Source organism: Paramacrobiotus metropolitanus, unplaced genomic scaffold (assembly GCF_019649055.1).
Source record: "Paramacrobiotus metropolitanus isolate TYO unplaced genomic scaffold, Prichtersi_v1.0 Parri_scaffold0000033, whole genome shotgun sequence".
Lineage (NCBI taxonomy): Eukaryota > Metazoa > Tardigrada > Eutardigrada > Parachela > Macrobiotidae > Paramacrobiotus > Paramacrobiotus metropolitanus.
In genome coordinates this window covers 873864-901169 of record NW_026570253.1, presented here as the reverse complement: position 1 = coordinate 901169, position 27306 = coordinate 873864, and the positions used below count along the sequence as shown (strand labels likewise).

The 27306-nt window shown below is 40.9% G+C and overlaps 8 protein-coding genes across 8 annotated transcripts; 5 read left to right on the top strand and 3 right to left on the bottom strand.

The window, feature by feature from the left end:
- Window positions 1–190: 190 nt before the first annotated feature.
- On the top strand, window positions 191–2338 carry LOC129589201 (AH receptor-interacting protein-like). Its single transcript, XM_055483788.1, has 2 exons — window positions 191–922; window positions 1639–2338. The coding sequence occupies exons 1-2, from the start codon at window positions 376–378 to the stop codon at window positions 2070–2072; spliced, it is 981 nt and encodes a 326-aa protein (XP_055339763.1). The 5' UTR covers window positions 191–375; the 3' UTR covers window positions 2073–2338.
- LOC129589203 (phosphatidylinositol transfer protein alpha isoform-like) lies at window positions 2217–6231 on the bottom strand. The gene is made up of 10 exons (XM_055483789.1): window positions 5598–6231; window positions 5266–5296; window positions 4590–4753; window positions 4452–4517; window positions 4192–4225; window positions 4044–4121; window positions 3591–3671; window positions 3421–3498; window positions 3109–3204; window positions 2217–2727 (listed from the first exon to the last, which is right to left on the bottom strand). The coding sequence occupies exons 1-10, from the start codon at window positions 5612–5614 to the stop codon at window positions 2554–2556; spliced, it is 819 nt and encodes a 272-aa protein (XP_055339764.1). The 5' UTR covers window positions 5615–6231; the 3' UTR covers window positions 2217–2553.
- A 153-nt stretch (window positions 6232–6384) lies between these two features.
- Window positions 6385–9156, top strand: LOC129589200 (chitotriosidase-1-like). Its single transcript, XM_055483787.1, has 4 exons — window positions 6385–6481; window positions 6949–7737; window positions 7947–8211; window positions 8490–9156. Exons 2-4 carry the CDS (start codon window positions 7281–7283, stop codon window positions 8833–8835), a joined length of 1068 nt encoding a protein of 355 aa, XP_055339762.1. The 5' UTR covers window positions 6385–6481; window positions 6949–7280; the 3' UTR covers window positions 8836–9156.
- Window positions 9157–9412: 256 nt separating this feature from the next.
- On the top strand, window positions 9413–11321 carry LOC129589199 (DNA fragmentation factor subunit beta-like). The gene is made up of 3 exons (XM_055483786.1): window positions 9413–10393; window positions 10738–10962; window positions 11126–11321. Exons 1-2 carry the CDS (start codon window positions 9491–9493, stop codon window positions 10951–10953), a joined length of 1119 nt encoding a protein of 372 aa, XP_055339761.1. The 5' UTR covers window positions 9413–9490; the 3' UTR covers window positions 10954–10962; window positions 11126–11321.
- A 450-nt stretch (window positions 11322–11771) lies between these two features.
- Window positions 11772–16327, top strand: LOC129589198 (chitotriosidase-1-like). The gene is made up of 9 exons (XM_055483785.1): window positions 11772–12103; window positions 12351–12502; window positions 12728–12931; window positions 13034–13272; window positions 13558–13626; window positions 13716–13762; window positions 14276–14399; window positions 14844–15429; window positions 15720–16327. Exons 2-9 carry the CDS (start codon window positions 12442–12444, stop codon window positions 16112–16114), a joined length of 1725 nt encoding a protein of 574 aa, XP_055339760.1. The 5' UTR covers window positions 11772–12103; window positions 12351–12441; the 3' UTR covers window positions 16115–16327.
- A 1007-nt stretch (window positions 16328–17334) lies between these two features.
- LOC129589056 (phospholipase A2-like) lies at window positions 17335–19162 on the top strand. Its single transcript, XM_055483536.1, has 2 exons — window positions 17335–17738; window positions 18405–19162. The coding sequence occupies exons 1-2, from the start codon at window positions 17417–17419 to the stop codon at window positions 18551–18553; spliced, it is 471 nt and encodes a 156-aa protein (XP_055339511.1). The 5' UTR covers window positions 17335–17416; the 3' UTR covers window positions 18554–19162.
- On the bottom strand, window positions 18323–20596 carry LOC129589055 (tRNA methyltransferase 10 homolog B-like). The gene is made up of 2 exons (XM_055483535.1): window positions 19636–20596; window positions 18323–19063 (listed from the first exon to the last, which is right to left on the bottom strand). Exons 1-2 carry the CDS (start codon window positions 20194–20196, stop codon window positions 18623–18625), a joined length of 1002 nt encoding a protein of 333 aa, XP_055339510.1. The 5' UTR covers window positions 20197–20596; the 3' UTR covers window positions 18323–18622.
- Window positions 20597–24061: 3465 nt separating this feature from the next.
- LOC129589167 (ecdysone receptor-like) lies at window positions 24062–25702 on the bottom strand. Its single transcript, XM_055483732.1, has 3 exons — window positions 25370–25702; window positions 24978–25096; window positions 24062–24873 (listed from the first exon to the last, which is right to left on the bottom strand). The coding sequence occupies exons 1-3, from the start codon at window positions 25416–25418 to the stop codon at window positions 24634–24636; spliced, it is 408 nt and encodes a 135-aa protein (XP_055339707.1). The 5' UTR covers window positions 25419–25702; the 3' UTR covers window positions 24062–24633.
- Window positions 25703–27306: the final 1604 nt, after the last annotated feature.

Here is a 27306-nt window from a genome sequence, read left to right as displayed (position 1 = left end):
ACTAGTATTATCAATAATAACTGTGCATGTAAATATCTATACTTCTACTAGTACTGTAGAAGTAGTCGAGTTATTGAGTATTAATACTCCCAAACCCCAAAGAAATTACAAGGTTTACGATTGCTCAATTTTGTACCACGTAACCGCACGCTTGAGGTTGCGGATCACAGTAATCAGAGCAAGTCAAAAGAGCGCAGTGACAAGTGACTTTTTCGAACTTCTACTTTTTTCAGTTTACATTCAGAACTGTGTGTCATCGTTTTTCCGGAAACAGTTTTTTTTTTAACCCTAACCTTTCTTTCTTCAACTTGGCTGACGCTTCTCCAGGCTCGTTTTTCCTAGTTGGAGGATATCGACCGAGCTACGCGGAACATAATGCTGCCAGATAAGATTCGCAAGCATATCCTCAAAGAAGGAACTGACGCCATCCCCGTGACCAACGACACCAAGATAAAATTCTTCTACAAAACCATAAAACCCGATGGAACGATTCTTGACGATAACAATGCTCAGTCTGATCCCCTGGAGATGCTTTTTGGCAAACAGTTTAAGCTGGAAGTATGGGAAGAATGTCTGAAAACCATGAGACTACATGAAATCGCCCGTTTCTCCGTGGACCGCGATCTCCTCAGCTCGTATCCCTTGGTGGCCAAATCGTTGCGGGACATTGCCAAAGGCAAGGCCCCCAACAGCTGCGGTCATGATCACGGGGATGGGGGCCAGCATCGCTGCTGCGGAATGCAGACGCTGATGGAGCAGGGACTGGGCTATCCCGATCTGGATGCGCTGATCAAGAAGCCGGAGGATCTCGATTTCGAATTCCAGATTGTCGACGCACAATCCCCTGGCTCATACGAAAAGGATCCTTGGGCGATGGATGTCGGTGAGAAAATGGAAAACGTCCCAAAATTGCACGAAGAAGGTAAAGGATTTTGTGTGGGCGCGCACTAATTATATTTTGATAAGTTATCATAAGTACATAGTATGTACCTATTGGGCCATTGGCTGTTGTTTTGCCGAAGCCTCCCTTGCGTACAACACTTGAATCGAAGTGTTGGGAGCCGAGTAGGTACAAGCACGGGCTGATCGTCGCGAATTTAAGAAGCCCTTTTTAGATCCATCCAGCGCGAACATTGGGAGGCGTCTTTGCACCATCCTTAATGACACCTCTGGCGCCGCTTCGCGAAGCGGGTCTAAAAAAGTGCTTTTTTAGATTTTCGCGACGATATAGTGTTATTTAATCTCGTGACGATGCAGTTTCTGTCGACTGCTGCGATCATGCGCTAATTTTTTCCTGTTTGTGCAAGTTATTAGGTTCATACTGGCAGGTCAACAGTAGTAGAATTTCATTCGAATGGATGTTTTATCGAATGGGCAATTAGGCATTATGTATTGCAGTACATTGAAAAACTTATTATATATTTTACGTACAGTACTCGCACAGCCCATGTTTTTGAATTTCTCTGTTATAGAGGCCAGGCGATTAGCGATCGGGCTTGTATATTAGTAATTACAACTATAACATTGTACAAAAGGCGCATGGACTGTGAATGAACATGTACATTGAACAAAATAAAACGTTTTGATTTAAAAAGTTTTTATACATTTCCTTTATTAGAGGGTTTTTAATCTTAATAGGTAATCACCTATATAAAAGGCAGAAGTATGTGGAGGCAGCAGATCGCTACTCAAAAGCATTAGGACTCTTGGAAGAATTGACCGGACACGAGAAGCCTCAGTCAGAAGAATGGATGAAACTCGATAAGATGATGATCCCCTTACTCCTAAACTACACGCAGTGTCAGTTGATTTTGGGCCATTACAATGAAGCCATCCAGCACACTACGACGGTGATTGAGAAGGATCCGGTGAATGTGAAAGCCTGGTACAGGAGAGCGAAGGCCCATGCCATGGCGTGGAATCCAAAAGAAGCTCGCGAGGATTTTGCCAAGGCAGCGCAACTGGACCCGGCATTGAAAAACGCCATAGATAAGGACTTGAGAGAATTGGACAACGTGCAGAAGATCCGTGATGTGGAAGACAAGGAGCGAATGAAGAAATTGTTTGGATAGTGTTCCGGCATAATTTTCGAGAAGCTGGAAACGGTGCATCTCTTTGATATCTACTCTAGTTATCAGTGCGTTTTCCACAAAAAGAAATGTTTAAGCATGTGCTTGTAATGGTTAAAGTTCTTAATTGCTGCTTCGTGTACTCCGTTGTTTACGGAATTCGTTGACACTTTAATTTCGATCCAACGTTGTGGCTTTTGTTCACAACAGCAACATAAATGCACTAGCGTTTAGTTACAATTAAAAAGTCAAGCACTATAAAGTAAAAACTCCTTCATTTTCTAATAGTCGCTGCTTCATGAGACTAGTAAGTACGAAAAGCTACCAGATACACAGGCTGATCGGAATGTGTAAGTTCCCCATTCCATTCTGATCACTATTTAGAAATCAAGTAACGCACGATTAAACTGTAGAAAATCCTAACACTAAAGGCCACCGGTGTTGTATCCACACAGGCACAATTCGAAGGCATAACCATTTTCTTTCATTCATCGGCAGGCACGTACAGTGAACGAAGTTCACCCTTTCGTCGCTGTTCATCCAGCATTTCTTTCGTTTTTTCTTCGATTTCCCGAATATCATCCATTGTCAGCCCATACCATTCATCCATCCAGCAAAACACTTGTCGATGAAAATTCAAAAACAGCTTACGCTCCGCCTGGATAAACATTTCTTTAGTTGCGATACGGTTCCATTACATAAGTCACTAAATTTCCTTGCAGACGAAAATAAAAAAAACTGAGCCGTTCATTACAAACATAACCTACAGCAATAAATTAAATAAACAGATGAAACTGCACGCGAGCGAATTAGGCGATGACGTAAGTACAACCTCGACTGCCATAAACCTGCATTACTGACTGACACTGTAGGAATTATACCCATAACGCCATGAAAATCGCCGGCTAGCGACATCACAACTAAAAGCTCCATTCAAATCAGAAAAGGCTCAAAATTGTTACTATTTCATTGATCCGTACTATTATACAAATTACTATGAATAAAATAAAAACCTTGAGGCATCTTACTCAGAGGTTACCTTGTGTGACCAGCTCTCCACTTTGGATTGTATTCCGAACCATTTGAACTCAATCGTAACCAGTTTATAACAGCACATTACCGGGTCAGCCGTATCCTACGAAATCACATTAAAAATGAGTGACAACAGAAGATCATCCTGTAAAATTAAATTACAGATAAGTGAAATTTATCTCCATGCGAAAGGTGTGTCTGCTCGTGTAAAAAATACTTACTTGCGTTATTAATGCCCCAGTAATTCAAATCGCAAACACGTCACAAGTAATATGCTTGAATGAAGACATACGGTACCGTTACTCTGCAACTTTCTAACCTTCCAGTTCCCGGTAAGCGGCCCTCTCTGAGCTTTCTCGCATCGAAATTTACTGGGATCCCATTCTGCTTTATATTCCTGATAAAAAGTCAACATTAGTGCATTGTGGAAGAAATGTGTTTTTTCTCGCACTGTAGTAATAAAATGGAAATTGTCAATGCCGTCAGCACCTTGGGATCAACATAGTCATTAGCGATGTCAATGTAGACCACTTCCCGTTTTGCTAGCTTTTCGGGTGGAAGATTGTGGACCTATCACGAAGAGACACAAAAATTAGCATACCAATGAATAATTAATTTCTACACAAGCGGAAAAACGCCTACGTATTCTAATCGTGCTGCGTAGAACTTAATCTGATGGTGTGATGTGTCTGTACCAATACATCAGTTGCAATCATTTTTGTAATGTACCGTAATGTATAAAAAAGCTAGTATCGCATAAAAAGTATGATAAAATGTCCGTACATGTCATATTTAAGAACTTAACTACAAATTTTTATAGAATTAATTCACTAATTTATTACCAGAGTCTGTTAACAAGGCTACACAATCAAAACTCGCAGAAGTATACTCTGTACTTTACATACAAAACCGAAATGCGACTGACTGAATTGCAGATCTTACATTTTCTGACGTTCCGCGATCGGCTAAATGCAGAGATTCAATCGTAAGCCAAAATTTATCTTTCATATACTGGGGATTCTGAAAAACGGAAGAAGTGTACATAATTAGTCTGTTAAACAAAGCGGAGCACAAAGATTCGTTCACATACCGAATACTTCGTGCGACAATAAGGATAAGCATTCCTGAAAATTAAAAAAATTGTTCGTGCCGGTACCGCAACATTTACGAATTGTACTGCACCATTGATTGATCGGTTTCCTATACAACCTGTTACGTATGCTAACCAACGTCAGGTATAGTAAAAAAATATCTGCGGTATGCGGGTACCATTGGGAATTGGCATAACAATATCCCACTCGTATACAAGTACAACGTGAGTACAAAGGTTCATATCGTAAAAGTACATACCATGCTTTTTCATGAAATTCAAGAGATCCTTTCGGAGCAATGAATCTGAGCCATGCAGGAACTTTACTGCACAAAAAAACGCACAGAGGAAAATGAGCTGCTTGGTATTCATGGCATGACGATCTGACGGGAACGAACCTTTTCATGTGATAGACTTTGTGAGTGAACTGGCCGGAAGTCGGTTGGCCTTCCAGCAGATTAACACCGTCGTACTTTTCATTGGTGACAATTTCCACTCCTTCGCCTCCACCGGTTTCCCTTTTCGATGCCTGATCAACGGAGTACAGCTGGGCGATTTGGTACTGAAATTAACAGGATCCTTTTAGTACTTACTCTAATCATGCTTCCTATGCCGTTTCATGCACCTTGCTATATGCTTCAGTTACAAAACTTTGTAGCTACAACGCAAACGAGACGATAACTACATACAGATATAACAAAAAGGCATTTATTCAACGATATATGCAGAAGAAATCGAGAAAAAAATGCAAGATACAAAACAAAATACTGTCAAATTAATAACTAAATTCATTACTGAACAAAGCAGTCAAATATCAACCGCAGACTGCACTTGGGGATGAAAACAAAACCAATACGATACGAAAATTACCAAGAAATGGAAAAGTTACGTAAAAGTGTCACAGTCGTTGCGCGTGACTTGCCTAATATAATATTTGCCGTACTCTTCCATATGCAAATTTATGGTTCTAGTAAAATACGTTTTCGCATGACGTACAGAACTGCGGGATACGTTATACGCAAACAATTAACATTCATTATTTTTTTATTACTGCGAACAAGACAACAACCGTACCTCCTCCACTGACATAGGCAGAATTATTCGACTGCAACGCAAAAGAAGCGCATCAAAATGTGGCAGTCATAAATTCGTAATGATTGTTACCTATGCCAAAATTTATTGCACGCCACAAACCGATAAATCTTAGCAGCAGAGTATAACGGAAATGGGATAGATATAGTATATAGTACTGCGTTATACTGCTTCGTTATACGGTGAAATGAAAATTCGTTCCAACACCGCTCCGTTGTGTCAATGGCAATTGACAAAATTTGATTAACTTAAAACTACAATAAAAATCATAACAATTGCAAACGAATAACAGCAAACAGGCAATGGATACTTACTACTCTTTGATAAGCATTTTCTGCCAATCTGTTGCGCATTAATAGTATACGTATTATCAGAATCGATCCAATCCAGAGCACGATTTCCGCGGGAAGACACCAACATCGGAATATGTCAGCTCAACGCGGTGATGACTCCACAAGTGAGTAGTGAGTCTAGTGACAATAGTCGTCCCAAACGTGTACAGAGTTTAACAAACAAGTATCCCGGTTTATATTGACGCGAAAAACCGTTAGTCAGTGATTCTTCACACTCAGTTATTACTCATATTGAAAGAATATCGGGAGTGTCAAATTGAAAATGTGAAAATGTGGAAGACAATGCCGAAGACTGGGGCAGTGCAAACACAACTGAGTAGATTAGAATACGATACAGCGGTTACACTCCGATGGGCCGCTTATCTCCGGTACTGCATGCAGCATGCTGACGCCAGAATAAGCATACTCCGATAGCGATAGCAACAAAAACCGTTGGAGAAGCTCTACGCAGTAGAAGGCATAAAAGTGTGTTCGAGGTTCGAACCAGAAAGGCTAAAGAGTGTTCGTGGGAATTTTAAAGTGGCGCGCTGTAAACTTGATTTCCAACTGCAGACCAAGTGCGAACTGTCTCACTATCTGGCAGACAGTCAGTCGGCATTTCAAATGATGTGACTCATTTCCGGACAGGAAGTTAGAGGCGAAGGCTTATAGTCGGGGAAATTAGAATTGCGGACCAAATTTGTATCAGCTTTGTTAGAAATTTTTGCTTAAAAATTATAGATAAAAAGCGGCACAATATCATACGAGATAAAGGAAGGACTGGGAAAAGTCGCAGTCATAAATCTCATGCAAGTATTGCATTTACGGTTTTACCTCTCGGCCAACAGTACCCCCTGGGCTCGCTAGTGTTACTGTATTCGCTCGCACATCTTGAACCACAGAGTGTGTACGGAAAAACACGCATTCAATACACACTCTAACCGGGCAAAATGCACGACTACGAAATATTGCTCATTTGGTTTCAGATGAACAGTTCTTCTTGTGAATTTATCCAATAAATCAAGACTTTTCATTTAAATGACAGTTCACTCTGGAAAAAAGGTTCTGTAGCTGAAAGCTCAGATTGTCTGTGGTTCATCGCCATCAAGAATATTGACGCTGAACGTACCCCTCCCTCCAGGGGCACCAAAAACCACAACAAATCAGTTTGTAACTCGTGCTTACGGCAAAGCTGTATGTTAATGGCTGCTTTCGAGCATAAACATGGTTAAAATTCTTAGAGCTCTAACTTTTTAATATTCAAGAAGTTCTGCAGAAAAGTTTAAAATCATCGCAAATTGAATATTGAATCGTTTTTCGTTCAAGATGTGAGTGTGTACCACAAACGCTTTGCACCGAATGCACTTTGTGTCTCTTGTCTCCTATGCATAACGCCTTTGTGACTGCTTCCCGGGTGTCTGACGTCTACTCGTGTTAGCAGTTTTATTTCAGTATTTTGGTTTTTTAATTTTTTCGCTTTACATTTTATTACAACAACTTGTAACTTTTTTAGAATTTTATCCGTCTGTTGCCTTGCCGTTTGTTTATTAACTTCGGCAGTTTTAGTAGCCTTTCTTTATCTGCACATTTAGGAGAGAAAGCTGTTTTGAGTACAAATAGGTTAATTTGTCAGGAAAAGACGACGAGTGTAACGGCAATCTAAACATGGAAAAGGACAAAATCCTTAGCGCTTATTACTCATACTCCGCCAGTGATCCTTTGCAGCCCGAAGACATCGACGGGAGTCTTCTCACGCACCTGATTGTCGGATGGTCGACGATAGATTCTACGGGACACCTGACATTTTCTTCAGACTACGATGACGGTTTCAGGCGCTGCGTGCTGCTGCGACAGAAGTTCCCGCATCTCAAAGTGATGTTGACGTGTGGCGGAGGTGGACCGGAATTTTCCAATGCCGCGCACAATCCAGTCTTGCGGGCTATGTTTATCCGCTCCGCGCTAGACGTTCTCGACCGATTTGGATTTGATGGTCTGGATATTGACTGGGAATTCCCTGTCTGGAGAAGTCGATCGTATGATCGACAGAGTTTTATCGAGTGGCTGCGGGATATTCGAGTGGCGTTTGATGCGCATAAATCTCCTTTATTGCTGACAATTGCAGGTATGAAGAATGTTTTAACGTCACTTGTCATCTCGCGTCGACACTCTGCATGCAAATAATCTACGGTAATCGGTTCGAAAAAGCGGCAACATCTTAGCAATAAATTTAGGGCTATATTATTGCTGCGAGTAAGCCAGAACATTATACAGATTACCTGCACTTTTATGCATTTGAAATTTTGAACGATTGACAAAAATGCCTATTTTTAGCTGCGTCCCCAAAGTTAATTATTGATCCTGCCTACGACATTCCGGCTATTTCTTCTTGTGTTGATTTCGTGAATCTGATGTGCTATGATTTCAACTTGTTCACCTACTACAATATCTGGGCCAGCCACAATGCTCCGCTTTACAAACGCCCGGAACAAGCGGGCTTTTTTTCCACAATGAACACGGCATGGGCAGCAGAGTACTGGGTGGAGAAGGGACTTGCCAGGGAAAAATTAGCTGTTGGTGTTCCTACCTACGCTCGCAGGTAGCCGGTGCAGTCATCTTAATGGATAACCAAAACAAATCATTTGTTTAATTGTTTACGCCGACTATACGTGCTTTTAGTAGAACTGCAGCACGCTGCACTCATCCTGGTTATATAAGATAATCATATACATAGTAACATACACAAAATATTTATATTATTCAGAGGCTGCACGGAAATTAACTAAATAGAGCTACTAAAACTCCTTTACTTCGGTATTTCGTTGATTTAAGCCAAATTGTTTTGTAAGTATGCGTACTATAAATTTGTGTTTACAGCTGGAAGCTGCTTTTCCCCTGCTGGCACAGCTACAACGCGGTCTGCACCGGTCCGGGTGTGGATAACGGATTTCTGACTTATCCGAAAGCCGTGGACATCCTAACTAACGGAGGGACAAGGATTTTTGACCAGAACGCTTGTGTTCCTTACATGTACCGAGGAAGGCAGTGGATTTCGTATGAAGACGAGGAAAGCATCCAGTTGAAAGCGCAGTGGATACGAAAGCATCAATTTGGCGGTGCTATGGTGTTCTCCTTGAATCAAGATGACTTTAAGGGAGTCTTTTCATCGTCGGGAGAGCCGTTTCCGCTTACCAGAATATTGTCTTCTATCGTGAAAAAATGAAATTTACTTGACTGTTATTGTGTAATTTTTTTATTGTTTTTATACTTTCCTGTAACACGAGTTTGTTCCCTGTTGCAAACTGAATTGACGATTTCGGGACTAGGTTCGAAAGTATCTGTATTCTGTACATTCCAGGAAGTGTTGGTTTTTGCATTTCATGGAATTGTTTTAAAGCATATGTCGCCGAAATTTTCCCTAAAGAATTTGAATCTTTATCTAACGAGTAGACTGATTGACTGGTGCAAATTGTAATGCATAGAACCAGAAAATCAGTTGTAAAACTCATCAGCAATTTTTGTTAGATAAAAGATCTATGCTTTATCGCTAAGCTAATTTTTATCAGTTGTAAAACTCATAAACTATTTTTTGCTAGACGAATCATAAATGTTCCTTATTTTCTCGCTAATGGGACATCTCCATTCACCAAAAATATTTGCCTGCGGCAACCGCCCATGGTTTGCAATTAGTGCTTGACTGCTTTGGTATTAGACCATTGGCTAACTTCAGCAACAAACGTGCTGCTGGGCAAAATACCTTCAGCCAACACCTTCAGTCAATAAGTATCAATTTCCCCATTCAAGTGCCACGTTAAAATACTTCGTTACTAGCCTGTTTTTTGGCATCTTATACCGCTTTACATTGATTTTTGATTATCATGAAGCCTCTCCCAGTGAAAGTTCAAGACTTAAGCCGCACAAAACGTTGCGGAGTCGTTGTTTCCAGCTACAACGATTTGCTAAACAAGGGGCGCGAAAAACTCGCCATCCCAAAGAAAATTCACATTCGTCTGTGTTTGGAATCAGATGGAACTGACATTTCCGACGACACATTTTTATCCCGTCTGGCACCGAATTCCGTAATCATTGTACTGCGCCCTGGCGAATGCTGGATGGGCTACTGGAGTTATCTTTTGAACGCCTTCGAAGAAGCAAAGAAAATCCATCCATTACACCAAGCCAAGGAGCGTATTGAACAAGTCCTTCATTTGACCACGGATAATGCGAAATTATCCACGATCGCCACATTCTTATCCGGTCTTAGCAATAAGCGCCAGGCGGACAACCGCGCAGATGATCCCGACTGGTTCGAAGATCTCCCGCCGACCGCCAAATCCAAGGAATGCGTGATGAAAAACGGGGCGAGGAGTCGTGTGCGCAGTTATTTCTATACAGCGAAAAAGTGCGTTCAGGGCGCTGTTACCAAGCTGAATTATGAGAAATATTTTTCCGCAATTTTCGATGAATTTTCCCGGAAGTTGGTGAAGAATGACTATTATGGGGGATATTTTGGGCGGACAGTGTCCGAAGAATTGCGTTTGTGCGATGCAGAGGGATGGTTTAATTGTGAGGGACCGTTTGACGCGGATTTCTGTCCCCAAACGCATCTGATTAATCCGTTTGACAATAAGGAAAGCCGGCTCGTGTTTTCCACCTGGAATCTGGATCATCAGGCGGAGAAATCTAGGACCGTCGTTCCTGGGCTGATTCAATCGGCCATAAATGTGCCGAAATGTCATCGCCTGAATGTCGACTATTTCTACTCTCTGCTTTTCACCAAAGTAAATTTCCATGATCATGAATAGAAGTATCATTGAAAGTATCTTATACGTAACATTCAGAGAAATGATGCTACATATTGAAACAATTTCGATAGAGTTTGTTAAATAATAGCCTGCATTCCGACAATAACAGGAACTACTCTGTACGGCTGGAAAACGAAAACATACTATATAATTATAAGTGCTAGCGCCACTACGTAAGTCATAGGAAAAATGAATATAAAATTTATATACCTGTGAGCGCGAACAGTACGTGGCACTAGCTACGAATAATTTCACCTGGATTTTAAATCTAATCAATTAAAATGCGATGCATTTGTCAGCAGCTGTGTGTTCATTTGCAGATCAATTTACGCTTGGTGCACATAGCGTGCCACAAGAAATGTGAACACGGTTCCAAAAAACTGGTGGACGAAATGTTCTTTATCCGTACCGGAAACGCCAAACTCACAAAACGCGGCGCCACGTGCAAGAAAGACCAATGTGCCGAAAAACTGTCGAATGTTTGTGCTGATCGAGTGACCACTCGGAGAAGATGCAGTAAAGACAACGGGGCGTAACGACGAAAGGTCAGTTTTGCGGAATCACTCGTAAAATCAAATTTAGATGCATTATCCGTATGGAAAGCTTTGTTTGCCGGAAATTTTTTGCTGGTCCAAGCATTTGGTAGTTGAAGCGTACGTTTAATTAAACACTTTACTGAGCCTCCCTTCTTTTGCTGTTTATTTTTAGATTTACATCATCGTCAGCATTTCGCTCTGTTAAAGACTTATCTCGATCAAGTCGCATGTCTTCCAGATCAATTACGAGTAAATACTTTTCATCGGCTGGCAGTTCATGGTTTACATAATTTGTAATACAAATAATTATGATGCGCGTTTGCCAGTAAAACTTTATGATGTATGTTCCAGTGCTTAAAACTCGCTCTTCGGTGTATTGTATTATATATTTTACATTTAATATATTTATTACGTAGGTGTGTTCCGGTAATCATGCATAATAAACTATGCACGTGTGCACTAAATGATATTTTATTGCCTCCAAACGGTGCATTTTCTGACGTAGTACTTGCAGAACAAAACACACATCCACCTTCCCGTGCAATTGTTAATACTTTTATCCGCAACTAGTCATGCATTTATATTGTGTGCTCTAATTAATCGCTGTACACAAAATCAAGTTGTACTCTAATGCATGAATCACGCTGCTTTCACTCTCAGCCTTAGGCAGGTGCACCTTATACCGTTCCCTGATTGCGAATAAATGACGCGAAATATGTATCGGTAAACTTGATGAAACCCACCGGCAGACAATACGTATACAAACAGCAAAAGATGGAAGATCTGTGTAGTTATCTGAAATTTGTTTCGTTCCTCTTCACAAAGCGTTTTCAACTTATTCTTGTTTGCAGGAAAACGTTTTCCCACGTTTTAATTTTATATAATAATATTGTTTCCCAGCTTTTTGTTATCAAATTGGTATGCAAGATGTACATAAAGCTTGAGTCGTGATGTACATGTGTAAGATCGGTGGCCCACATGTAAACGAACCGGCGTGGAATACGTACCAGCATCTGGCTAACGTTTACCGGAAGAAACGTAATTTGATATGGACATGCGGTGTTTTCAATGCTCTATCGCCTCACACGATTGTCTGGAATGAATCGACGCTAACTGTGGACGGTGGCATCATATTACGCTCTAGTTAAAGGTAAGTATGTCAAAGTTCCTAGTAAACGTCATTCACGCCAGTGTTAACTCAAAGTCCACTTCCACGCTGATGCATATATGTTCTTTGGATCAGCTCGTGGTCATTTCCGGGACTTGAACGCCTTGCTGTGTGATTGCTATCCGTAGTGTAATTGATCATGATAAGGCGCGATGTTTACACTAGTTGTTTGATAGAAATGACTGAACCTTTTTTTACGGTGTTATAAAAATGTTAAATTTTACTGCAGCAAAACGGTAGCTCTTTACTCTGGAAAGAGTAAAACGCATTCGTTATCCGATTTGACCATTGGAGAAAACATTGGGGTACATGCTTTGGCGATGGAGCTACGTTTTGGAGCCTTGTTTTGTTTCATTGTGTTCTTCCACTCGAATACACGCAGTAAGCGAACGTCTCTGCAAATTTGTAGCGCAAAAGTTAGCATAGAGCGGCTCTGAAGTAACTGCTACTGATTTTTCAAATATTTTTCATAATCTTTTTAATTTTTACTTATAGAGCTTTTTACGAAGTTATTTATAATTATGGAATACGTAATAGTTGAAGGCATACAAAGCAGATTCTTGACGGTACTTCTGACATAACTAAAATGCTTCCAAATTTATTTAGTAAGGGAGGCAGCGGCTTCACAATTCCAGGAACCGGATCTGCCTTTTCCGCAGTTTCAGTGTTTTTTCACTTCATGGAGCCGATACCGCGACGCCTGGGCGTTTTTACCATCAAACGTGGACCCCTTCCTGTGCACCACCATCGTTTATGCCTTTGTACAAATTCTCGATGACCGCATAGCGTATTATGATTGGAAGGACGAAGGTGAATGAACTTTGTCAGTTGTGCACCTCATTAGACTCAGTGCTAATCATCACGAGACCTTCCAGTATATTTTGTACTTCAACATTTTCATTGTCTTTTTAGAAAATTTGCTCGATCTGGTAGAACTGAAAAAAATCAATCCGAAACTACGAATTCATTTGAGCGTGGGAGGATGGACCTTGAGCTATCAGTTCAAACCGATGGCCAGAAGCCCGGAAAGCCGGCAGACCTTTATTAATTCCAGTATTGCCATGATGCGTGCCCTGGATTTGGACGGGATCGATGTTGACTGGGAATATCCTGAAGCGGAAGACCTGCAGGTTTATATGGCCTTGCTGCAGGTAATGCAATTGTCAAAAAAGAGACTAGAAAAATCTTGATGATCAGGAAGCATTGCGCTGACTGCAGTTACTAGCGAATACATACTAGCGATAAAATTAAAATGTTATTTCTTTTATCTTTAAAAGTTAATCAGTGTTTCATAAATCAGTATATAAACTTCAAGAGAAAAAGTGCATCGTGTAGACCTTTTAATTAAAGCTGACCGGCAAGCACTTATGCGTAACCGGCATATTTTTTAAAAATTTCGCTATTATTGCGTTTTGAAGATGCTTTTCTTATTGCAGGAGATGCGGGCAGCATTTAATCAGGACGCGGTGAAAACTGGAAAGCGTCGACTAGCGCTGACAGTGGATGTAGGCATCTCCTTTCGCAATTCGCATAGTGCCGTCCCAGATTTTTAATGGGATTAAGAGACATAATGCGACGCCGTGTTTTTATGCAGGTTGGTGCGTTAATGCACGGTGGTTACGATGTTCCCGCAATGAACAGGTAAACGCAGTTCATGTACGTTACTGCTTAAAATGCACAAGGTCACACGCAGGATGCGTCTGTTATTTGTGTAGATATAGGTTAATATTGGATCGTAGAAATCGATAATGTATGGTGGCACTGGTGTCACGCAAGTAATTTTAATGCTTGCTGCAGCCAGGAGAAAGTGCTACCCACTATAGTTTTCAGGTAATTGTAGAAAACTCGAGTCGCTTATGTGTTTTGCTCACTTTACGCTTACCACATGACTGTCATTTCGAAAAGCTGCGTAATTGGGACTGACTACCATTTTTGTCCAAGGAGCATGATGTTCAGAGTACTTTTGTGATCCGTAATACGAAGTAGGTTCGGTACAAACAAATATCTACAGCTCTGTAGTGCCATAATTACCTCTGTATCACTCTTTTCCGCAAAACAAGTGGGTAATAATAATAATTGATTTCAGTTTAAATATACACAGCACAGACCATTATCTTTATTAATACGCCAATTTTAGGATTTTGTCATTTTTAGCATTGTTGACTTGGTGAATATCATGGCCTACGACTACCACGGATCCTGGGAGCAACAGACCGGTCACAATGCACCCATGTATAAGAGATCCACCGAAGTAGATTACCAAGCGAAATTAAATGTGGTAAGAAGGTGCATTCGAGTTGTCGAGGTTTTAAAAATTATTTATCCTCAAACGACAGTAGTTTTTACACTTTAACCAGTTAAAAAGCGGTAGTAATAATATCGCCATGTACCACACTTTTGCTGCATTTTGTACAGCCTCTAAAATACGGTAGGTGATCTATGGACTTCTACCGGATTTGACCGTGAAAAGCGGTAAATTTCTATCTCTTGCTTGGTTTGATAACAAAACATGCAAAGCAGAATGCAATTGTTCAGTGCGCATGCTCCCAGCGCTCACACATGAAAAGAGTATATGTTGTACAATTTCTACAACAATTATAATTATTGCGTTGCTTTACGTATATGCTCTAATGCATCAGATGTTCGGACACTTTTTCTGTTTATAAGTGTTTGAGAGAAACCGGACAAATTTGATAGATGTTTAAGCTTACACAACTTTTAGGAATATTCAGCCAATTTATGGAAAGATGCCGGCATATCGAAATCCAAACTCGCCATCGGAATACCCACATACGGACGCTCGTGGATTTTAGCCAACACCTCCAACCACGGCTTCAACGCTCCGACCCGCGGTCCCGGCCCCAAAGGCCCATTCACCAAGGAGCTCGGTAGTCTGTCGTATTTCGAAATATGCGGACGACTGAAAGACAAAAGCCTCACCATCCAGACCAACAAAGAATGCCGCTGCTCCTACGCGTACGGCACCGATGACCTGTGGGTTAGTTTCGACAATGTGGGCAGTGTGACGGAGAAGGCCAACTGGCTTAAGCGCAACGGCTACAATGGGGTATTGGTGTGGGAACTGGGACTGGATGACTGGAAGGGCGAGTGCGGTGGGAGGCCGATGACGTTGTTCACGACGATCTACGAAATATTTTACGGACGACTGCCGCCTCCACGACCGCCTACCACTACGGCCAAACCGGGCACCTATGTCCCACCGACCACGCCCCGACCGACGCGCATCCCGGTGGCCGTTATTTCCAAAACGAAATGTGATGATGCGTTCTGTTCCTACCGACCAGCCGGTAATTTTCATGAGATCGCGCGTATTCCAGTCAACTGCTTTGTGTCTCAAGAAAACTGAGATAGTAAATACAGTAATAGTATTTTGAGTATAGCGAAAATCGCGATATTAGCTGTAGTGTGATTAGTAGCAATAATGAAAATGCGATTACATGTAACTCATGACTAGTAAGGTCAATAACGTACCGTACAGCGGATTGCTGCGTTTGATGTCAACGTATCCGTACAGCAAATCACAAAGCAGTGCCTGCCCAACATAAATTAATTTTCACTTAGTAAATGTACCGTTTAGGTGACTATCCGACTGGTCCGTGCAACGAAGCCTACTGCACGTGTGTGGGCGGAATCTCGTATTCCCGCTCCTGTCCGCCCAGTGTATTTTACGATCCGGTAAACAAAGTGTGCAGTTGGCCGTCCATGATCCCGGGATGCGCCGCTGTTGATGAGCATAAAGCGGAATTAACCAAACAGGAACTGAAAACCTGTATGGACACCGGCAATTGTAACTGTGATGCTGTATTCTGTTCGCGCCACGGACTGGGGGATTTCGCACTGGGCCCGTGTCAGGAGAGTTTCTGCGCCTGCGCAGCGGGAGGGGTGCCCTATACGAAGCACTGTCCCGATCCCCTGGTGTTCGATCCGAGGCTGTCGGTTTGCAACTGGAAGGCGAGCACATCCACCTGCTGAGCGGGTAGACTTGGACAAAATTAATGTGATGCGTCAGGCTTGATGACCAGTCGTTGGTTGTTGCGGATTTGCGGCAACAGAGTGTTTCCGTCAGTATTATGTTGTTATTTGTTTTCTGAAAATTCTTCCCTGTTTAAAAGCTGTGCAATGTGCAGTATGCGTACAAATTATTTCTGGAAGACAATGATCATGCATTATTCATGCTTACCATGGCATAGTTTGCGATTGTTGGATTACATACAAGGTATTCATCGTCAAATCAAATATCGCCAAAATCGTCGGCGCAGAATGCATAAAAAAATCATAAAAATCACTCCAAAATCATTCAAAAAAAGCATAAGAAACCATAAAAATTATTCCTTGCAAAAATGCCGCTCATCAAGCTCTACTCACATGAAGAAAATTACAACCAACTTTCTGACCATTGTGCAAAATCAACACATTTACTGCAGTCAGAATAATCACCACCCATACGTTTTTCATCTTCACGGTATCATTGAGAGGAGTGGACAGTGATCCGCGATATATCGTTCAGTTCCGAGCAGAAAAACCTTCTGTAAGTCACAAGCGTTTCCCATGATAGACAGCCGCGGGAATTCGCTCTCCACTGCACAAAAAGTTTGCAAAATTTACATTTACGCCATATGCAGACCAGTGCACTGACGAAACCTTTTACCGTGATTATTTATACACAGTAACAGTGAATAAAAACGAAAAAAGTAATGCTCGCTCTCCAGCGCTCAATAAATACTACCATACTGTAGATGAGTATGACCATGGACTGCCGACCGCAATGTAAAGCTGTAGAAGTACTCTGTATTTGGGACAATATGACCTCGGCACGCAATAGGAGCGGACACGTACAACTGTAACATTCTAAGTAAATTTTTGTATTTTTTTCACTTTGCTGATAGCAAAATAACCGTAGCTGAAGCCAGAATCCGTGCCCTGTGTAGTATAAATGGCGGTGCTAGAAAGGAACAACCACGTATACGTAATTCAACAACGTTTGGGGATGGTAAAGATACCATTCATGATTCAATTAATTTTATATGTGCCACATTTACTTTTCACTTGCGGATTTAATAACCAATTGACCGCGTGTGACCACAAATGGCCAGCGGCAAATAATTGTACAATATACAGCAAGAAACACAATAATTATCGGAAATTCTTAACCATACACCGACACCGTTACAAACAGTAGTCGGCAACGCGAGAGCGCAGCTGCACATCACGCGTGGCGAACTAGCAACTCGCTGCTTTAAGTTGGCACATGTACGCTGCATTCTGATATCCACGATGTCCAGTATGCCCGGCATCTGGCAACTGGTGCTATTATACATCTCCGGTGTGCATGTAAGCGGTGTGTTCGGGAATACATTTGACCTGTACCAGATCATCAAGTGTGAAAATCCCCAGTTTGACCCGAAAATTATCGGCTGGTTCTACGGGTGTTACTGTGGGCCGGGAGGAGCGGGGACACCTGTTGATCCCATTGACAAATGCTGCCAACAGCACGACCAGTGCTATCAGCAGATGGAGTCGTCCGACGGATGCGGAATGTACTGGCCACTGCTGTCCAGTGTCAGCTACAGTTGCGCCAGCCAGAAAGCTATATGCCGTAAGTGCGCAGTTACTCTCTTTAATTTTAGTGTTTTTACATTAATCATATTTCGGCTGAGTGTCACGTACAGAGAATTTGGGGCTGATCAGGAGCTATTTAAAGGTGGTCGATTTAAATGTTACTGCATAATAGAAACATCAGATATTATTTTCGTACTTGTTTTGTGTACGAGTTTTGTGAACAGTTTCCACTTTCCAGTTTTTTATAATATACTAGTAGTAGTAACTGAACAACACTATTTCCACTCAAATTGTGGGAACCGAAGGCAGCAAAAAAGATTTGATTATCGTTTGTATTACTTTAATTTTTTTGTAAACAGACTACAGGTATTGCAACTTTTTTCTACTGCTGCAATTTGCAGTACTGCATTGCAAAAGACCTCAAATTCGCTAAGCAAGATACATACTAATAATTATTATAGTTAGGGTAGGTCAATCAGTGACAGTCACGATTTGGGCTTAATCGGAAAATCGTGTACCTCGACTGCATTACTACTATCTATGTCGTCAGTATTGCTTAGTGTACTAATAATAATATTAGTAGTGTATCGTTCACATTATAAAATCAACCAATTGGTACACAACAATACTTATTCTGACCAAGATGCTGACATATCTTCACTTCTAAGAATGAAACAATAAACGTTCATTTCCACTTTTGCAGAGGACAGCCAACCGTGCAAACACGCCCAATGCCAATGTGATACGCAACTGGCACACTGTCTCAACGGAATCACCACACCGTCCAAACGGGCCCAATGCAAAGATTACTTCCGATCTCAGAAACCAGGACTAAGTTGGCTAACACATTAGCATTCAACTGCAGCACATAATCAAAGCTTAAAACTTTTCCATTACAAAAGCTAACAAAGGCATGGTGTTTCATGATGTAATAGTTTCTCTATTTGTTTCCTCTTGCAATACATCAGTTTTATCCTCCTCCTCGGCGGTCGGCGTATCCGCTTGTCCGTTGACAGTAAAACCTTTCCTTCGAGGCACGCAGGCGTCCAGAGCTTGTTCCCACGAATTTGTTTCATTGAATCGCATGAGAATTTCGTACACCTGATTCAGCGTCAGAATGGTGTTTCCGTGTGATGCCGAACGCTTCATATGCTCAGCAATGGGAAGACGCACCGACTGGCAGTTGAGCGCCTGGGCCCGCGACAAACTGACTTGTCGTTTCGGCGTCCCGTCCACCAGGCCCCCGATGACGTACACTTTGCTGGGATCGATACGCTCCAAGATATTGGGGGAATCGGGCGACATGTAGACTAATTCCTCTTTTTGGAATACTTTCTCCAATGGGTCCTCAAAGACTTTTATCTGCGCAGCGGCAAAACAAGTGTGAAAAACCATTGTGAGCTATGTGTACAATTAGCCAACCGTTATGTGCTACCGAAGCTGACGATGCATACGACATGCTAATTGTTCTAAAAATTTGTTACGTTTTCGGGGGGCAAATTTCATGAGCGGCAATAACATATAACGGTCATCAAAAATTAAAATCTCTAAAAAAGATCCAAAACCATTACACAGGTCACAGAATCATCAAAACGAACAAAAGCAATTACACAGAGCGACGATACATGACCAAAATTAGCAAAGCATTAACAGGGAACAATTGTGCGTATTAAGCAACCAACAGAAGCAGCCTGGAGGCTGGAGCAGGCGTAAGTGTGGTTCAGGTGCACAAATTCACAGATAAAAAATCGCAAAACATAATTTTCTCGGATAACTCAACGACATTATCTGGTGAATTCTACGAATTGCAAAACAATTTTTTTAATTATTATGAAAACGATTAACGATTATAAGGAAGTAAAAATCAGACATAAATCCAAACAGAAATCATAAAGTACGAAAACGAATGCAGGCGCCGCGGAGAAAACACTTACCTTGTAATTATCAAATCCAGGACAACGTTTAACCACCTCCTCATGCAGCTTCGTCCCCTGTTTCAGGCTGGTTAAATGCATACAGAAGGGCTTCTCCACTTTCTTATTGGACGAATACATGTAGCAAATCTGGCTGGCCAGCTGGCCGATTTCTTTGGGCGACATGAGCTCTTCGAAGCTCATGTCGACGCACAGCCGCACTCCCTCCGTCAACGCCTTGGTCAACTTATCCCGCGCCATCCGTCGTTCCACGCGCCGCGATACATAGGGATGCTCAGGGGTAGAGGCGGCCTGCATGCGTTTTCGGCTGGCCAGTAATTTCTCTTTGCGCCGCAGCTTCTCGTTGGCACGGTTGATTTTGCAGCGTTCCGTTCGTTTCTGGAAACGGAGTTCTTTTTTCAGAGCAGTTTTCGATTTCGTTTGGACGGGAAGGATGGCGGAGTCCGGTTGGTTACTGTTCATTTCGGGGAAGGCATCAGATAACAGTTGATCACTGGAAGGATGTAGAGGATCGCCGAAGGTTCGGAAAGGTTCCTGGTCGACTTCGGCAGGGTCCGCCATGCTGTTTTCAGTCTGTCCACAAGTATACACAATCGGCCAGAGTATTCCGTCAATTCCCTGAATTAATATTACTATTTCTGATTCAAAAATCACTTAAAATAGCAAAAATCGATAAAGGTAGCGATTCAAAATGTTTAAAATATGTAATAACACAAATCAACACATTGTAAAATATAAATCTCATCTCTAAAAAATTGCAACCAGCTGCGACAGCTAGTAGGTGTACAGACATATGCCCAGTGCACTACATCATCATTGCGCAATAAATTTTTTGAGGCTGAAAGCATTCACTGAAGCCAGCACTAACGCAGCCCACACCACAATAATACTCGATGTCGGTCGATACGCGTACTCGATAGCGATTCGCATTATTATGCTGCTAGACGTAATAAATAAACAACTCTACTATTATTGTTCATTTAATCGCTTGCCATGTTTGATAACAAATACACCAAATAATTTTTTGTTCTACAATATCTGTTGTAGCGGTCTGAGTAGCAGCACAGTCAAATCAGCAGCATGTGGGCCACCATTGGTGCTGCTAAACAGAAGGGGCTGGAGCTGCTGCTTCTGCCACAAACTGTCAAAAGATTCGTTTCGGCAGCGGCAAAAGTAACAGCAGTGCAATTCTTAGCTGCGATATACCACCACAGCCATCATTTTCCCATTTTTTGACTTAAGCTTACTGCTGAATATTTATTTTTTGTGAAGTTCATCTTTCTTTTCTCAAATACAAATAGAAAAAAAACATGAGTTCCAAAGCAAATTTCATTGTTGTAGTGAGCATAGTGTGCTCGCACGAAAAGCGCCGCAGGTAGTCAAGAACTTATCTCAGTATTTCAACCAAAACACAAGAACAGATAAAGCAGTTTTATTCGAGTAGTTAGTATCGTGCGCTGGATTCGCTAAACTATTCTTTTCCTGTCAAAACTTTGAGCTCAAAAGACGTTGCTAGCAAGTTCAAAAGACGTTGCTTAATTTTTTGAAACAAATAGTTTTTTACAGTTTTAATTTTTAAACACGTGACACGTGACTAAAAACTAAAACTGTAAAAAGCCATTTGTCTTAAAAAAAATTGAGATTATAGTAGTCAGCAACTATTTGATCCTAAGATCAAACTAAAAATGAGCCGATCTGAAATCAAATCAACTACGATTTGATCTGGAGATCAAATCAACAACTGAAATTTTGACTTGTGACGAAATCTGTTACTTCTCGATAAAGATTAACTAAACACACAGCACAAACAGCCTACTGCAGTGTTTTGAAAAAACCATCAATGCGATCATCATCTTTTGCTTCATATGTTATGCCTATGTGTACCTCAATACTCTGAATCTGTGTTTCAAAATCGGTTAGCATGCCACTGCGAGCGAGCGATTGCTGCATTAGAGTGAAAGTTTCAGCACACGAATATTTATGTGTTTGCATGCCATGAATTTTCAGTTCCCGAAAGGAGTCAGCGCTGCATATGTCTTTGAGCACTTCGCATATACAAAAGCAGCTTTTTAAAGTTCAGCTTCATCTGCTAGGACGGTCTCGGCCTACGGAGAGTAAATTTTACTTTTAGTTTATATTAATAAGCCAGGAAGACATTTACAGCATTGTAACAGTGCCAAGTTTTTCACCCAGGTGAGACGAAAATGGAGGCTTATTAAGCAAGAAACTGCCCGCCTTACAAAACAGAAGTTACCAGTGACACACTCTTCGGCATTCATGTTTTGATTCTGCTATCTGTTTTAGGCTTTTAGCAAATACAATGATAGAAGCAATGTTCGGAAAGCTGCTATCTTGTGAGAAGTGACATTCCCGTAACTTACCTGTTGTTACCACGAAGCAACTCAATGGCAATTTACAAAAGAAGTTACGGTAAAGTTATAACACAACACGGCAAGCTGAGCAGCTATCTAATTTGTAATTCGTAATTTAGCAAATATTGTTCTTTAAGCAATTACTTATGACTTGTCACTTGGCCAGTGGTCAAGACCAGCATGTAAAACAATTACAAAGTTTCATTGTGCAAAGGTTATGATTACAAACTGTTATCTAAAACTCGCGCCTAAAACACTTTCAACGCTGCAATAGCATTAAAAACCATAGCATGATCCGGCATGCTTTGAAAACACAAATCTTTTGAAGTAGATACTTTATTAGCTTTACACCTCCAGTTTGCCCGTTTGATGCCAGGTGATATGATTTGTAATAACGGAAGATTAGTGGAGCATAAAGATGAAATAAAGGTTTCGAAAAAACGCATGAACTTGCAAGGTTTACTTAACCATAAGAAAAATTAATGGTTTCATGTTAGCGATTTTTTGCGGTAATATTACCAAAATCCAGAAATGCCAAATGAAAATAGTTACAAATAATTTGAATAGCAAACAAAGTTTTTGAAAGGCGTTACTTTTTGCCTTTTCGATATGTGAATTTTAGCATTGTTGGAATTTTATATTATTTATTAGAAAAAAATAATCGTTTGCTGTTTGAAATATTGAAATCGCGTCAATCCTTTTGCTCAAAAAAGGTCTTTCCAAATAAAATGTTTTGAACCAACGATTTTTCAAAATGTTTTTTGCTTTTGAGTTTTCGTGATCGATAATCCTCAGATATCGTTTTGAATAAAAACGAGTTGCTAGTCTATACAAAAATTCTGAGCTGAATAATATCAGACTTATCAGTGCGTCTTGTGTAATCAAAAACCGTTAGTTTACGCAAGGCCATTTTGTCGCGTTTCTAACAGATAAAGTTAAAGTGTCTCTGCAACTTCGGAGCTTTTGTTTTGTAAAAAAGCACGATATTTAACAATTGTTTTGTACAATATAAACCTTTGAGTGCCATTTCGTTGTTCCTATGATCCCAAAAATACAATCACTTATAGATGTCTGATATGATCTTGAGATCAAAAAGCAATAATATGCCATTTTGAAGTCTGTGCTCCGAAGATTAAAACACTTATAGAAGTCGGATGTGATCTTGAGATCAGAAGAATATTATGATGCTTTATGAAAACGCTTGTTCGTCCGGCTATCGATTTGGTCTTGATAGCACTGCGTTGGCCTGGGTTTGAGGCATGGTATTGCACTTCTTTACGTAAAATTTTGTCGTTTTCTTTGTTCAGAGAATTTAACGGAATAAATTTACTGTAAAACTTGGGTGTTCGCCATAAAAAAGAAAATGTGCCAGCCGTGCTGCTGAGCGGGCATAAGGGCGGGTCGTGGGCGTGCCGCTATCTTCTAGCAGCACCAATGACAGAAGACTTGCTGCTAATTTCACTCTGCTGCTAATCAGACCGCTACATCTGTAAACAGTGTGTAATAACCGCTTGCATATTTTGTGGTAGTCTCGACAGGAATACATACACATAGATGACATTTAATTCGCTTAAGAAACAACAGTTTTCAATGCAGCAGTACATTACAACATTACTTTTTTAATTAAAGCAGTAATGTTTTGGACAATTATAACTAGTACATTATTAATATTAATAATTTATAAATAACTAGTGCATTAATAATAATAATTCAGAAATTCGCTTCTATCTGCACTTACTACAGTTTTATCTGTGTGAATACTGTTTCGTGTTAATCATTGTCTCAGCACTACATTGTTTCGAATTGTTTTGCGGTAAAGAAATAAATAATCATTTTCAGGCTTTTTTGCACCAAGAAAACCTTTGATTTATCGCTTTAAAACTTTAACCGAAATTTTAAATTACGATGGGTGCGAGCACGTAGAAGTAATAACTAAAAATTACTGTTAAAACCAGCAAATACAATTATAAACCCAAAAGTGTGAGCTGTTTCTGTTACAGCTGTTTTAATTTATTTAATTTACCAGGATCAGTGGACATCGGTACAGACTTTCGAGCGCCATACTTTTTCTTCACAGCATCGGCTCGGCGTTCAACTACATCGTTCTTAAAAGCTGTGTTAAAGAAGCGCTTTAGGCATTCATACTCTAAATAATTTTTCGATTCGCACACACAAATATCACTTAAAGGGTGAAAGCCGTGGAGATCCATTGAAAGGAGAATCAGCTTCAGCGCCCTTTCCAAATGGCGATCGCCTTTGTAAAATTCGGCGATTTTTTGTAATCGCCTAAAAAAGCCAAAGGCGTACTGCAGCAATTTGTCCAGATTCGCAGACGGTACACTCAATCCACCAAATTCAACTCGAGAACGTGCTTCAACCAATCCGCCGGTTTCCGAAAAACAAACTCCCAAAAGGTTTCCGATACCAGATTTGCAGGAAGAGCACGGGAACTTTCCTTTTTGAATTTCGAAACAATATATCCTCCAACATCGGTCAAGGCAGTCGCCACCATATCTATCTATTTGTAAACCGTACGCGGGCACCTTTGAGAAGTTTATGGAACGGCACGCATTCTGTTTCAGCAAAATTTTCTTGCTGCACAGCGCGGAGTAGTTTATCTAGATCATCAACACTTGAAGCGTTTCTGAACGACAGCACTGACAGCGAGTTTTACAAAGGCATTAGGGGTTTTGTGGTTGCGAAGTCCCAAGAGTACCGCTTCTAGCCGAGCGCGGTCTGGATGTTTTGTTGACTTCCTTCTATCCATGCCGACTGCAAGACATTTTTCCAAACGACATTTGTTGCACGACTTGAGAGAAACATTTTCCCATGCACATTGACCGCTCTCCTTAACACATTGCAAAGCCTAACAAAAAAACAAAAAAACTAATAATGAACAATTTAATTTTATTTAAAAATGTTAAAATAAATACGGCGTATGATGTTTTAAAAATACAGACTAACACAAACCGTTTTATTCCAGTTGGTAAGGAAAAAATTTTTGCAAGAAATGCACGTCACCACTCCGTAACAAAAACTAGATGCAGCTTCCAGGCACACAGCGCAGCGATTCTGCTGCAGTTGTTCTTCTGAAATACCAAACACAAATAAATGCATGTGCAAAAAGCTCGTTCTCATGTTTAAAACGTTGTGTAATGGTAGCTGCTAGCACTGTTTTCTGGACAGCACAATTCACTCCATATTTTTTACTCCGTTCTGCAACGATCATCGAGATTTTTGCGTTACAAACTTACGGATAACGGACAACTCAAATGAATGATTAACGATTACAAATTTATAACGAATTTCGTGAAAAACCTTGTCGGATAGTTTCCTGAAATTTCATGGAAAACATTGCTTACCGAAAATGTCCGCGTCGCTGTGCAGTTTCGTCAGGTCGCCGCCGTCCATAGCCTTGCTGAGACGCTCCGGATGGGCCAGATGGTTCGCTTGGCTGTGTTCGGGATCGCCGTTGCACGAGTGAGATCGTAAACGGTGCAGTTTACGCTAGTCGACGTGGATGGTGGAATACTTGCTCGTTGTTTCCTGACATAGGCAAACACGTTCAACCAACAGCAAACATTTCTTTATGGTTGGTACTGTTACCATACGACAGCAATAAAATGTCGAGAATTTGGAAATCGAAACTAATCATAACAACATTAGGGAAACCATAGGAAATAAAACGTCGTAAAAATAAGTGGTTACTATTGATAAGTACTGCACCGCGTTGCTTGCCTTTAGGTATTGCAACACTACATCGTTGGGCTGCGTTAGTGCTGGCTTCAGTGAATGCTTTCAGCCTCAAAAAATTTATTGCGCAATGATGATGTAGTGCACTGGGCATATGTCTGTACACCTAGCAGCAGCTAGCAAGCTGACGGGAACAAGGCATTCCGCCACCTTAGGTGGTGGTACGATCACAAGATGGAATTGTTTCATCCAGAAATGAACCAGGATTGCAGCTCTTGGCCTTTCGAAGCATTGTGCTTCGTCCGATTTACTGCGGAATCTTGCTGATGTTTTTCAGCGTAAAAGTCAGAAGGACAGTATATAAATTAATATGTTGTGTTACTGGATGGTGTCGGTCTGTCTTCGTAATTTTGCGAATTCTATGTGCAGTGGAGAAGGATGACCCTCGTTCCATGTACGGCCGTGCGGCTGCCTACGATTGCGCGAAACGCTTTTGCATCGACGAATTTGACCTTTGGGCATTCCGCCAAGAATCGTATGATAGATAACTACGAACATCCATTTGTGTATAACAGTATACTGTACATACTTACTCGCACAGTGGCACCACAAATTCAACAGGTGGCCACTTCAAGACTTGGAACAGTAAAGGTGTCCACATGCATTGGCGTATTATAAGTAAGTCAGCTTGACTTCCGCAAATACGAAAAGTATTTCCCCAAAACTTTAAAACTATGAATTCTTTTCTGATCAGAGTCATCATTAGACAACAGACACCCGAATTTTAAGTTTGAGTCATTCAGGTTGCTGGTCCAACACATTCGTATGGTCTGCAGAAATTTATTACTGTACTGGTCCAATACATTCGTATTTTTGGCTGTGCGTCATCCGTCAATAATGACGGAAACTGCTTTCACATAGAAGTATTACGAGTATTATTTCGCCATATCTCCCACTGTGGTGTTCTCGTGAATCTACGTTTACGTATTATTCCTGTTGTACTTAGCAACTCCGTTACTGCTTGTTTGTCACTTGTCGTGCTCCGTATTTAGTTATCGTGCGAGCTCGTTGCTGTCAACCTGTATTATTAAAATCATACTTATTTACGTACTTCTTTACATACATGCATACATCACACCCACAAGATAGTTTAGCTAGGATTGATCGGACTTACGTATACTCGAAGTACTGTTAAACAAGAGCAGCGCTTTAGCGCTCTTGCGGGTGTAAAACTAAGAAAACATAACAAACCATAAGAAAGCTTCGGAAAACACAAGAAAAACCTGAGAAATAATTAAGAAAGCATAGCAAACGTCGTAAAATAAAAAAAAAACACCGGGCAAATATGAGACAACTTAAAAATTATAAATTCAGAAATACTGAAAACGCTCCTGTTGTCAGTGCTATTTAAAAATCAAACCACTAGGCGAAACGTCCCGAGGCGAAATGGGAGGATACCTTTCAGGCTATACGGCCTATACCTTACACTATTACAGAAAAAGGAATCCTGGCATTATTATGTATGCCACCGGACATCGCGATGTTTGGTGGTATAGTAACCCCAAGCTTCCAATGTTGATCGCGGGCAGTGCCAGTTGGCACTGCC

Bases quoted from the DNA above. Each gene is read 5' to 3' on its own strand.
- LOC129589203 (XM_055483789.1), bottom strand. The intron at 4,122-4,191 runs GTATGTGAACGA...TCCGTTTTTCAG, and splicing joins ATTGTCGCACGAAGTATTCG to AATCCCCAGTATATGAAAGA. The intron at 3,205-3,420 runs GTTAGAAAGTTG...GTGATTTCGTAG, and splicing joins CGCTTACCGGGAACTGGAAG to GATACGGCTGACCCGGTAAT.
- LOC129589167 (XM_055483732.1), bottom strand. From the start codon at position 25,418: ATGGACGGCGGCGACCTGACGAAACTGCACAGCGACGCGGACATTTTC. The intron at 25,097-25,369 runs GTAAGCAATGTT...TTGGTATTTCAG, and splicing joins CAGCGACGCGGACATTTTCG to AAGAACAACTGCAGCAGAAT. The intron at 24,874-24,977 runs GTTTGTGTTAGT...TTTTTTTGTTAG, and splicing joins TTACCAACTGGAATAAAACG to GCTTTGCAATGTGTTAAGGA.
- LOC129589200 (XM_055483787.1), top strand. From the start codon at position 7,281: ATGGAAAAGGACAAAATCCTTAGCGCTTATTACTCATACTCCGCCAGT. The intron at 7,738-7,946 runs GTATGAAGAATG...GCCTATTTTTAG, and splicing joins TTTATTGCTGACAATTGCAG to CTGCGTCCCCAAAGTTAATT. The intron at 8,212-8,489 runs GTAGCCGGTGCA...TTGTGTTTACAG, and splicing joins GTTCCTACCTACGCTCGCAG to CTGGAAGCTGCTTTTCCCCT.
- LOC129589201 (XM_055483788.1), top strand. From the start codon at position 376: ATGCTGCCAGATAAGATTCGCAAGCATATCCTCAAAGAAGGAACTGAC. The intron at 923-1,638 runs GTAAAGGATTTT...TAATCTTAATAG, and splicing joins CCCAAAATTGCACGAAGAAG to GTAATCACCTATATAAAAGG.
- LOC129589055 (XM_055483535.1), bottom strand. From the start codon at position 20,196: ATGGCGGACCCTGCCGAAGTCGACCAGGAACCTTTCCGAACCTTCGGC. The intron at 19,064-19,635 runs GTAAGTGTTTTC...GCCGCTGCGCAG, and splicing joins CTGGATTTGATAATTACAAG to ATAAAAGTCTTTGAGGACCC.
- LOC129589199 (XM_055483786.1), top strand. From the start codon at position 9,491: ATGAAGCCTCTCCCAGTGAAAGTTCAAGACTTAAGCCGCACAAAACGT. The intron at 10,394-10,737 runs GTAAATTTCCAT...GTTCATTTGCAG, and splicing joins ACTCTCTGCTTTTCACCAAA to ATCAATTTACGCTTGGTGCA.
- LOC129589056 (XM_055483536.1), top strand. From the start codon at position 17,417: ATGTCCAGTATGCCCGGCATCTGGCAACTGGTGCTATTATACATCTCC. The intron at 17,739-18,404 runs GTAAGTGCGCAG...CCACTTTTGCAG, and splicing joins CAGCCAGAAAGCTATATGCC to AGGACAGCCAACCGTGCAAA.
- LOC129589198 (XM_055483785.1), top strand. From the start codon at position 12,442: ATGGAGCTACGTTTTGGAGCCTTGTTTTGTTTCATTGTGTTCTTCCAC. The intron at 12,503-12,727 runs GTAAGCGAACGT...AAATTTATTTAG, and splicing joins CTTCCACTCGAATACACGCA to TAAGGGAGGCAGCGGCTTCA. The intron at 13,273-13,557 runs GTAATGCAATTG...TTCTTATTGCAG, and splicing joins TTTATATGGCCTTGCTGCAG to GAGATGCGGGCAGCATTTAA.